Genomic DNA, 11964 nt, shown 5'->3' on the forward strand with positions numbered 1-11964 from the left:
AATGAGAAATGAGAGGAAGCCATCCCCTGCCCCAGCGATTAGAGCTTTTAGCTCTGTGCCTCTGTCTGGTCTCCACTTACCAAATGCTGGGCTCTGAAGTGCAAACGGAGGTGGAACACAGGAAGGACAGAGCCGGGGGCTGAGGCTGCCATACAACACGCTGACCACGAGCAGGACTGCACAAACGGGGCTCCAGGCTGAGCGGCCACTGTTAGAGCTGCCAGGCTGCTAGCTTACTTCAGATGATGATAATACTGTAGTAATCATGAGAGCAGCTCACTCATACCACATGCTTACTTTGTGCTCAACGCTTTGCACACTTGAATTTATTTAAAGCTCATGGAGGGCTTCCCAGGTGGTGCTAGTGGTAAAGAACCCACCCACCTGCCAATGCAGGAGACATAAGAGAAACAAGTTCGATCCCTGAGTTGGGAAGATCCCCTGGAGTAGGAAATGGCAACCCGCTCCAGTTTTCTTGCCTGGGAAGTCCCATGGACAGAGGAGCCTGGCAGGCTACAGTCCATAGGATCACAAAGAGTGAGACACGACTTAGCGACTGAGCATGCACACATATACATATGCCTTCTGAGATGGCCCGCACCCTGTCTGTGAAGTGTGTCTCTCTAAATAAGTCTACTTCTTACCTATCAGAAAAGAAATGTCTTTAAATGTTGCCAAATGTCCCTCCAGGATGAGGGTAAGGGCAAAATCACCCATGCCTGAGAACCACTGAGCTAAACCCAGCCACTTAGGACCTCTGAATGGGACTTCAGGTAAACCTTGAGACTTACTGCAGTTTCCAAATCAAATGAATCTCACCAAAATTTTTAGTTAGCAAAAGTTGAAAGAACATTGAGTGCCAATAATTTTTTTAAGGAAGTTGTCATCCCCTTTGTCTACAGTCTAGAAACTGACAAGCTCCCCAAGATTCTGACTCTTGTGAAAGCCCACCTGGTCAGCCCAGATGGTAGCAACCTACTCGTATATTCTGTTTGGAATCCCTGGGCTGGCAGGTGGCCCAGGCATCCAGCCAGGGGATGTAGCAGCCTAGGTCTTACGCAGGCCGCCCACAGAACACAAGAATCACGGCATGGCTGGAACCCATGCTTAAGGTTTGCAGTCACACACGTGGCTTTCGGATAGATGAGGCAACAAGAGGATGTTGATTACCACTGGGGCTTTTTCCAGAAAGAGGCTTGTAGGTACATATCCTGGGGGCGGGCCACAAACATGCCCTGTTCAGGGCTTCAGCATCAGAAGGATCTCGGTTCAAACCCTGGCTCTGGTATTTATAAGCTAAATGAGTTGGGCATATTTCCTGACATCTTTGAGCCCCAGTCTCTTCATCTGAAAAACGTGGACGATGGACTCATCTCATAGAGTCAGAGTGAAGAAGAAATTAAAGAATGTCTAAAAAGTACCCCGAAGGATGCCTAGCACCTGGTCAGTACTCCAAAAATGCCAAGCCCTTTCCTGCTTCCTTAGCTAGCTTATGCTGTTTCTAAAGCAAACCAGTCCTTCCCTGGTGGCCCAGTGGTTACGACTCTGCATGTCCAGTGCAGGGAACATGGGCTTGATCCCTGATTGAGGAGCTAAGATTCCCCCATGCCACGCAGCAGGGCCATAAATAAGTAGGCACACCCTATAGCAGTGTTAACTATTTAGTCGTCGTGTTGCACTTTACATCCCTATAAAAATAAATAAATGAATAAAGCAATCCAGTTCATTGATTTTTTTTTTCTATTGCACACAGTTAGGAAGAGCACTTCCCTTCCCAGAAGTTTAAGAATTTTTGTTCTGAAATCTTGTCTTGTTCATGAATACAGCCACCCCCAGACACAAGTTGGGGAAGCTAGTCTTCCTCTAATCCTCCCCCTCCACCCCCTCCCCTGGCTCTGGCTGTCACCAAGGAAGACTGATGAGAGGATGGGTATTAGCTTCATTATAAGTTGGTGATATCCAGGAAGCCTTCAACAGGAATAGAAGTGAAAGTGTATAGAGCATTCTTGTTTCTTCCTCCTTTGCTCCTCTTTCCTTTCCTTCATGCTTGCCTTCAGCAGATACTTTTTTAAATTTATTTGGCTGTGAGGGATCTTAGTTTTGGCAGGTGGGATCTAGTTCCCTGACCAGGGATTGAACCTGGACCCCCTGCATTGGGAATGCAGACTCTTAGCCACTGGACCACCAGGGAAGTCCCAGCAGACACTTATGGAGACCTGCTTTATTTCAGGCACTGTACTCAGTGAGGCCTGGAACAGACGTTTTAATATACAAGGTCCCTGCCCTTGAGTTACTCACATCTGGGGATGAGTCATCTTAGCATGACGGACACCATCCTGAGAGACAATGCAAGTGCCACAGGCCAGCTGAGGAGAGAGCATGGAGTCAGTCTTTCAAGGTCACAATCAATCAGGTCTCGGAGTACGAGTAGAATCCTGCAGGCACAGAGCAGGGGGAGGACACACATGCCAGAGAGAACACAGGTACAGCAGCACCAAGCCAGTCATCCCTGAATACATGAGGCCAGCCCCCATGGTCTGCCCCAGCCTCACCTTCAGCAGAGGTGCCTGTGTCCATCCATCCTCTGTCCCCGAAGCAGATGGCCCAGCTCATGCTCAACCTTGCGGCCTCCAGGATGGGGTGGGTATCTGACCAGTGGGGCTCCCGTCACTGCTCCAGCTGGGGCTGCTGCACATTTCGTCTTCTTTTTTTAAACATTTTATTTATTTATTTATTTTTTGCTATGCTGTCTTTGTTGCCGCATGTGGGTTTTCTCTAGTTGGAGCTAGCAAGGGCTACTCTTTAGTTGCAGTGCACAGGCTTCTCATTGCAGTGGCTTCTCTTGTTTTGGAGCAGTCTCTAATGTGCACGGGCTTCAGTGGTTGTGGCCCTGTAGCATATGGGATCTTCCCAGACCAGGGATCAAACCCAGTTCCCCTGCACTGGCAGGCAGATTCTTAACCACTGGACACCCAGGAAAGTCCTACGCATTTAGTCTTGCCACAGTTTTGAACCAGGACTGTTCTAGATTGTTCTATTCACAAATCATGGCAACCACCTCCAGTGTTCTTACCTGGGAAATCCCATGGACAGAGGAGCCTGGTAGGCTACAGTTCATGGGGTCGCCAGAGTCGGATACGACTTAGCAACTAAACCATCACCATTCCCAAATCGGGCCAGGGGATATGATTCTATGGAAAAGTTGTCCCTGGCTCATGGAATATCATGAGAGAGTGTTCGGGAAAGGCATTTCGGCAAAGCCAGATGCATTTGTTTAAACAACAGAATCCTATGTGCACAGTAGATTGAACTCCTTCTTGTGTACAATAGGGACTTGTATCCTTACCTGAGCTTCTGGACCCCTTTACCAACTGTATTCACGCAGACCTTGAAAGGTGCCGTGGTGAACCATTCAAGGGAGAATGTTTTATTAAAGCCCTTCATGTCTCAGGCAGTAGGTGAGATGTGAGAGAGAAAGGGATTGACTCTTCCCTCTGAACACCATCTAACACTCCACCTGAGATGAACCCAGTGCCCACTCATCAGGCGGGGAGTGGGGTCGCCCATGGTCAGTACGACTTGAAGAACAAGTGGGGCCAAGATGGGATCTGTTTATCCAGAGCTGCACAGTGAGCCCATCACCTCCAAAGTGTCATTGAATGGTTTGGAACAAGGAAAAGTGCCTGCAGTTTTTAATATGCCTTAGGATAAACCAACCCTGGTAGACTTAAAAAATACTCACAACCTGAAAGTTGGGAGTTATATTTTATTTGATGGGAATGGGCTTTCCTGGTGGTTCAATGATAAAGAATCCTGGCAATGCAGGAGACCAGGGTTGGATCCCTGGGTTGAGAAGATCCCCTAAAGTAGGAAATGGCAACACACTCCAGTATTCTTGCCTGGAAAATTCCATGGACAGGGGAGCCTCGCAGGCTACAGTCCATGGGGTCGCAAAGAGTCAGACATGACTGAGCACGCACAGGATTTAGGACTTCAAGCCTGTGAGGTAGCATCTCAAGTAACCGTTAGAGAACTGCTCAGAGGAGGCGAGGGGAGAAGCCAGGTCATATAGAAGTTTTGCAACAAAGGGCAGGTAGTCTGAACATCAAAAGATTATTTTTAAAGACCAGATAACCAGGTTAAGGAATTTAGCACTTTTCCATGGATGGGAAGATACAAGAGTCTGGGCTCACTGAAATCATTCCTTTGATGTACACCTCACCTATCTGGGGCCAGTATCCTATGTTTTCACACCCTGAGTTTCCTCAAGGTTCCCAGTAGGGAGTGGCTGCAGACTGATGACTGCTAGATGGCAGGTATTCTTTTCTTCCTCAGTCCCCTCAGGGCTCACCAGCTCACAATTGTAGTAGCTGCAATTGCTGATGACTGTGACATCCTTGTTTACTGTTATGGCAGGAAATATTCCATTTCTCGCCCCCTCGGGTTAATCTTTAAAATGTTTTAGGCAAAATTCTGCTCTTTTTTCTAAGTTTTGTTTTTCCACCAGGTATTTTTTGTAAATTATGGAGAGAAGCAAGGTCTCTCTTGTTCACAAATTAATTTGACAATTCCCACAAAGAGACCTATCCCCTTGTCTAAGCTGTACCCAAAGGCCTTTCCTCTCAAACTAGTGGTGCTGAGAAACACTGCTAAAGAGACGGGCAGAAAGAGCCATGGCTCTTGGCCCCCACGGAAGGACCCTCATGGAATGCCATGTGTTGCTTCAGCTGAGTTACCCAGAAGGCAGTGAGGCTGGTGGAGGTCAAGTTTTGCTGGGTGAGGCTCTTCTACCGGCAGGACAGGGTTCCTTTAAAGAGCAGTCTGTGAGCCGGGGCATTTGCAGTGGCAGAGACTGCATATTCATTCTCCTGCACATCTAGGAGATGGCTTCTCTCAGCCACAGACCTGCCTCCAGCAGTGATCATGAAGGACTGAGGTTTGTAAGACTTTAAGCACCCTGGCAGGTGCGCCTGGGGAGAACCACCCTCACTGCCCGATACCCCACCGTCTGGCAGAGAGCTCCTGTTTCTGTTTCACCCACCCAGCTCTCAGGTGCCAAACCAGCTTCTTATCTGTCAGCCAGCATGAGGCAGAGGGGGACAGTGAGCACTGTCAGCCTGCCCTGGATGGAGTGCTGGGGTCCTCTGGGCTGCAGTGGTTCTTGGGTCTCCCAAAGTCATGGGCTGGCTTTTAAAGGAAGTGTCCTCTACGTCGGATCTTTCAGCTGAGAGCGGACAGAGTAGCGGGCAGTTCCAAGGGCGGCCCTCGGAAGTTTGGTCGCAGTGGCAAAGCCAGCACCACGGACAGCAGAGCGGTGAGCCGCACTCCCACCAGCAGCCCGGTCAGACTGAAGTGTTCCAGGTAAATCAGCGAGCACCGCCTTCTCGTAGGTACCCGCGCCTTCTCTCTGCTTCCTTTCCCCCTCGGTCTCTGCCTCCCTGCTGTAGCACCGACTGCTGATAGATTGTGAGTTCTGGCCCCTCCCAGGAAGGTCGTAGCCCCGACTCCAAGGGCTCCAGGAGGAGAAAAAGGCGAGGCTCCCTTCTCAGCCCCACGCACGTATTGCTGATTGAAGCTGCCTGGGCGCCTTGCAACTCCTCCGTTGTCTGATCCAGCTATCCTCAACCTTTTTGGCACCAAGAACCAGTTTTGTGGAAGATGGTTTTTCCACAGATAGTGAGAGGGGATGGTTTCGGGATGATTTAAGTGCATTACATTTATTGTGCATTTTATTTCTATTGTTATTACATCAGCTCCACCTCAGATCATCAGGCTTTACATCCAAGACATTGGGGACCCCTGGTTTGAGCCATACCCTAAGTGTGCAACAGATATTGCTGGCATACCACAGTGCAGGACTCGACCCCCTTGGGTGTCAGAGCCCCACTTTCAGCCAGAAAAGTTCTCACTGGGAAGAGGCTCCAAATGGGGGTGTGAGCCTCCTGGTGTCCCATCCACCCCACCAGGTCTTCATGTGGGAGAAACACCCGATAACTAGAGCCCCAAGTGCCTTCTGTCACATTCCAGAGCCTGCCCCCAAGGCAAGGCTGGAGCAGGGACACCCGGGACCCACAGGACTATAAAGCCCTCATGGGAGAGCTCTCCATTTACCCCACTGTCACCCACACTGGGTCTTCCCTAGTGGCTCAGCGGGAAAGAACTTGCCTGCCAATGCAAGAGACGTGAGTTTGATCCCTGGGTCAGGAAAATCTCTTGGAGGAGGAAATGGCAACCCACTCCAGTGTTCTTGCCTGGGAAATGCTGTGGACAGAGGAGCCTGGCAGGCCACAGTCCATGGGGTCACAAAGAGTCGACCATGACTTAGTGACTAAATAGCAGCAACACCTCAGGCTCCTTTCCCCCCAGTTCAAGCAGCACCTTCACAGGCAAAGTTCTAGAACCCAGGTCCCCAAAGAGACAGAATCCTTTTATACTTGCAGAGAGGTGCCTCACCCAGGCCCTCACCTGACCACTCCTGACCCGTGATGACTATCCCCCTTCCTCCACCCGTCATGCTGAGCCCTGGCCCACCCTTGTGCCTCACAGTCACCATGTAAGGCAGATTTCCCTAACCTGGCTCTTCATGGTCACGATGCTAAAAGGAATTTTTGGTCAAATACATTTGTGAGACATGATTAAACAGTTATTCAGTTTCTTTTTTAAAAAATTATAATTGCTTTACAATGTTGTGTTAATTTCTGCTGTACAACAAAGTGAATCACCATATGTTTACATGTATCTCCTTCCCCTTGAGCCTCCCTCCCACCCTGCCATCCCACCCCTCTGGGTCATCACAGAGCACTGAGCTGAGCTTCCTGTGCTATCTGGCAGCTTCCCACTAGCTCTCTGTTTTACACATGGTGGTATATATCGGTCAATGCCACTGTCTCAGTTTGTCCCACCTTCTCCTTCCCCTGCTCTGTCCACACGTCTCTTCTCTACATCTGCATCTCTATTCCTGCCCTGCAGATAGGTTCGTCTGTGTGACTACAAGACTTAACAGAGCCTTTATATACTATTGATGACTGAGGGTTTTCAGGTGAGCAAAGTACACCTCGTTTCCCAAACTCATTTGTCCACAGCATTCTTTTCTCCCGGAGTGTCTCATGGGCCGAGAATTGGACACAGCACGCTTTGGGGAAATTGCCATAAAGGATTGAAATATAGCTCTGCCCATTTTCTGGATGGGTAGTCTGAGTCCCAGAGAACTTGAAGGACTTGTGAAACGTGAAGTCTAACCCCACAGGGATTTGGCCTTGTCCTCGATGTACACGGTGAAGACAGACCACTCAGTTCTCCTTACACGTAACCCTCCTGCCCTTCCCTGCATTGCAGTGCTCTTGTATCTTGATGGTTGGTTGTGTGTATAACTTGCTTGGTACCAAACTAGTACCAGTGGGCCTCTTGTTCACCCTGTGTCCTGACTAGGCTTTAAATAGACAGAGCTTCCTGCTGCAATGACATCTCCCAGGACAGCAAAGCTACCCAGGGTCTAAGACATTGGAGGAACCCAGCAGAGCATCTGTCAGATGGTGGGGGCAATAGGGAGGGTATGTGTTCCCAGGCTGCCCTGTTGGAGAGATGCCGTGAGGGTGGCGGGCAGGCTGGGCTCCTGGGACATGCCACTGCCCGGGAGAATGAGGGATAAGCCGACTCCCCTGCGCTCTTTTCCTCTCTCCCACAGGACATGCTGCCCATGCCCGGAGATCCAACCCAGGGGACCGGCAACTATAACATCGAAGATTTTGCCGACCTGGGCATGTTCCCGCCGTTTTCGGAGTAGCTGCGGGCAAAGCCAGGCTTCACAGAGCAGTGTCCCCCCTGCTGTGACGTCGACGCCGTCGTGAACGGGACCCCCTTGGCCTGCTTGTCCTGTGGCAGGACCGCCCCCCCCGGCAGAAGACACCTCGTTTCCCCCTGCCCCTGCCGTGTTCCCCCTGCCACCGTCTCATTGCTCAGCTTCTAACCCTCAGCAGTGGCTGCTCTGCCACCAAACAGGAGCCTGGTAGACATCAGGGGTGGGTTTATTTATTGTATTTTACTTGTGTGTGCTTGGGAGGCCGACCCATTGGGTTCCTAAAATCTGGTTGTGAATAATCTCCTGTCGGACAATTCATGTCTATGAAAAGTTCACTTACAGCCCAGAGAGCCCAAGCGGCATGCCCAGGCCTGCCCTGGAAGCTGGGACCTGGTTCCTCCTGGCTTTTAACTTCCGTCCGCGTGGGGCTCAGGGCGGAGTGGGGAGAGAGGACACAGCCTGTGTTCTCAGAGCTGGGGGTGAGCAGCCGGGGACCCACAGGGGGACGCCGGCTCCCCCGTCTCCCGGCCCAGCCGCGTCCGTCTGTGTTGCCATGAGACGTGTCCTTTGTGCCGCGTGATGTGAATCCCTGTCCTGATGGGTGTGTTGTGCCCGTGTCTGTCGTGTGTGGCAAGAGCAAGTGTCTAGACCCCAGGGTGTGTGGCGGAGGTGGAGCCCCAGCCAAGCTGAGGAGGATACGTGACCAGAGGGAGCCAGGCCTGGGGCCTGGGTGCCAGGCCAACAGGCTGAACTGAGCAGGCGGGCGCTTGATAGCATCCCCGGGAGTCCTGGCCCAGAGCTGCTCGCTCTGCTAGGTCAGTTCTTCGGTCCAGGTGGGGACAGCGGCATCTTGAGAGGGGCAGAAGGTGGGTCTTTGAGGGAGAGGACTTGGGCTCCAGTTCTGGTTTTGCCACACACCCCCCACCCCAGGGCCTTGAATCCCTCAGGTTGTCTCAAGACAGAGTGAGAGCTGACTTCTAGAAGCTTGCCTGGCTACCTTCTGAGCCCCTGGCCCCTGGCTTGCTGTTTCTCTCCGATCTGAGATGATTCCCCATTTTTACTTACCACCACTCCATCCCGTGCCCTTTACAGTAAGGAAAGAAACTCCTGTGTCCTTTTCCCCATGGTCCCCCTCCTGTCCTGCCTCCCCATCCCATCAGCTCACCGACACCCATAGGGAGACACACTACCTACCTGTGGCCACCTCTCGGCAGGCAGAGGAGCCCATGCCCCCTGCAGGCGCCTGTCTCGGAACAATCCTTGTACCCGTGTTCCCAGGGTTCTGAGGGGCCTGGCGGAGTGGAGTTGCTTCTAGGCTGCCTGAACCGGGAGTGAGCCCCACCTGCAGCAAGGAGCCACTCGGAGAGTGTTTGCTCTCACCCTCTGCATCTCAACCCGAGCACTGGCCGGCATCCAGAGCGGATGGGTGTCCATTCTGGCCTGGGAAGCTCCAGCTTGAAGTCCAGCATTGTTCACGAGCTTACCCTCGGCTGGTAGCCAGCTTTGTGTGATCCCAGGTCATGGGCTCTAAATTAAAACTGACACTTTCTAGAGTGGCTTTTAATCCTCGTGTATATAGTGGCGATTGGATTTGGGGTTTAGATGCACAGGATATCGTTTTTAACCTTTAGAAGCCTTTTGGCTCCTGGGGAAATGGCAGGTGGCTTGAACGTCCCCCGACCCTGACAGAACCAAGACCCAGAAGGGGCCTCCCCTTGGTGTGCCCCACCCCTGGGGTCACCTCTGCCCCCCCTGCAGCCTTGAACTTGTCCCAGACAGTAGACTTAATTATTTCCCAAAAAGAGGCACCAAAATAGCTTTTGGATCAAAGAATGGGTTCTCAGTGAAATGAAAACAGACTTCTTGTGACTTTGAGTCTATAAGTCTGAAAGTTTGAGGGGGGAGGTATGTTTGTCTCTTCTGGTTTTGGAGGGAATTTGGGGGTTTTCTGACGTACACACACTGATCAGCATGCTGACTGGGAGCCTGCCACCCACCTGGACTGTACTGGGTGCTGAGGGGATGCAGAAGGACAGAGAAGAACAATCTTGCCCCCGGGACCTTTTATCTACTTACACAACGTCTAGGATGAGAACCTCTCAGTTCTTAGTCCTAGTAGGCAAGAATTTGTGGGCAAATGAAAGCCAGACGTAACGGGAGAGCATCATAACTAAACAGCCCCAACCTGACTTCTCTGGTGGTCCAGTGGTTAAGACTCTGAGCTTCCACTTCTGGGGCCTGGGTTTGATCCCTGGTCAGGGAACTAAGATCCTACACACAGCACAGTGTGGCCAAAAAAACTAAATAAATAAGCCCACCTCCCCTTCCAGCTTTGTCCCAGGAGCCCTGGAGGGGCATCTGACTGCAGTGTGACTGGCAGTTTGAGTTTCCTGTTTTCTTTATTCCCCATTCCACGATTTGATTGCGTTAGAAGCCATCATGTGGCCTCTCAGAAAACAGGAGCACCCAGAGGACCACACGTCTGAGGGATTCTTCCCCACCCCCCCCCCACCACACACACACACACACACACAAGGAATTTTGAGACAAATGAGCATTAAAGTCCTAGAGAGCCTAGTAATGTCAGTTTGCAGAAGCCCCTCCCTCTGGTCCTGCCCATCCAGGAGGCCAGAATGCCCACGGACCCTGCGTCGGCGTGGCCTTCAGTTCAACTTCCTTTCCTACTGGAGATGGATGAAAAGCTGGATTGGGAAGGGGAACAACACTAGGACTTTGGCTCTGGGACTCTTCCTCACTCACACCTCATCTTGCATCTCCCAGGCCTTCCAGTGGCTTCCTTCGGCTGAGCAAGCAGAAGGCTCTCCCCCAAATAGAGCCATGTGGTGGCTGCCTGAACCATTGGTGAGCACACAGACACAGCCACGCTGAGCAGGGCTTGGCCAAGGCGGGGTTAGTGACTGTGATGGTGGCTACAGGGGTTCTACTGGCTTCATCTTTAGTTTTGGTTTCAGGGAGCAACAGAGCCATCACAGACACCCACATTCTTCTCTGCATCCCCCAGTTGGTCAAATTCACCCTTTTGTTGTTTCGTGAATACCTGTTGCAGTGAGAATACTGTTAGTTGGTGGGACTGACGTTAAAGAGCATGACTCTCCTGAGTCCATAAGAGACTCTGTCCCCCAGACTAGCCACCCTTGACACTGTCAGTGCCATGACCAGGCTCAGTCTAGAGATGAGTCAGGCCCCAGGGAAATGACCATGTTCCCTCCCCTCTACGTCAGCACCTGGACTAGCAGATGAGCCCTGAATCTCTACCCTGCCCCTGACGCACCTGCTCCCTAACATTTATGACATAAGCAGGACCATGCTGGTCACTTCACAGCTGTAGCCAGTCATGAGTCAGGGTGGAAATGCTCCTTCTTTTACTGGGAAGTACGGGTTTGATCATTAAGTCGCTGTGTTCTGACTTGCCAGGGACAACCCAACTTGTCCATCCAGCCCTCTCTCCTGGCCAGATCCTCATCTTGGGTACAAAGGGATCTGACTATCCTCCTTTTCCTCACTGCCTAGGGGCAGAGCAGCTTGAGAGGCATCATGCTGGAATACCCGCACCTCTTCATGCATAGGTAGGTGTGCCTGGGTCTTGGGGCCAGAGACCGTGAGCGGTAACCATGAAAGTGGAAAAAGGCAGGTTTTATGGGAACAAGGCAGTCTGCTTCCGGTTAACAATCTCATTTTCCTCCAAAAACAAGAGAGTTCCCAGATGAGCTTCAGAGGACAGTTTCAGCACTTAATCGTTTCTCTTTTAACCCTTCTTCTTATGAATGTGAACCGTGCTGTGGATAAATCATCATTTGTATTGCTCGAATGTTCTCTATGACTAACAGTTATTAAGTCAGTTGTGTATATGTGTAACTAATGGAACTGCCTTTTAAAATTTCATTACAATAAAAATGACTTTGCTCTGAACACTGAATAGCCCAGGCCAGCTTTGTCACTGAACAATTCATAGAACCTGCTCTTGAAGTTGGGTAGATGCTCTCATGTTACTCTTCTGAAGGGCTGTGTATTCTTGTCCCCAGGAAAGGGTGTAGAAAGCATATATGCTTAAGAGTGACTCTGTCAGGGGATCAGGCTACATAAAATTTTTAAAGAAACTAATAATTCTCAGCTTTGTGTGTTAGGCAAGGCTCTCTGGAAGACTG

The 11964-nt window shown here is 51.0% G+C and overlaps 1 protein-coding gene and 1 non-coding gene across 9 annotated transcripts in view; one reads left to right on the forward strand and one right to left on the reverse strand.

Moving 5' to 3' along the window:
* The window catches only part of ARNT2 (aryl hydrocarbon receptor nuclear translocator 2), a 181266-nt gene extending 169531 nt beyond the window's left edge, over nucleotides 1-11735 (forward strand). For 5 of the 8 annotated variants that reach the window (XM_043921506.1, XM_043921507.1, XM_043921509.1 and 2 more), the window contains exons 18-19: nucleotides 5225-5390; nucleotides 7685-11735. In XM_043921506.1, coding sequence (XP_043777441.1) covers nucleotides 5225-5390; nucleotides 7685-7847 — 329 coding nt within the window. In that variant the 3' untranslated portion in view covers nucleotides 7848-11735. The remainder of the gene's footprint in view (nucleotides 1-5224; nucleotides 5391-7684) is intronic. The other 3 variants (XM_043921512.1, XM_043921511.1, XM_043921513.1) reach the window with 2 other exon arrangements.
* Nucleotides 2119-2191, reverse strand: TRNAG-CCC. The gene has a single exon. It is a non-coding gene; the product is annotated as a tRNA-Gly (tRNA).
* Nucleotides 11736-11964: the final 229 nt, after the last annotated feature.

Source organism: Cervus elaphus, chromosome 13 (assembly GCF_910594005.1).
Source record: "Cervus elaphus chromosome 13, mCerEla1.1, whole genome shotgun sequence".
Taxonomy (NCBI): Eukaryota; Metazoa; Chordata; class Mammalia; order Artiodactyla; family Cervidae; genus Cervus; species Cervus elaphus.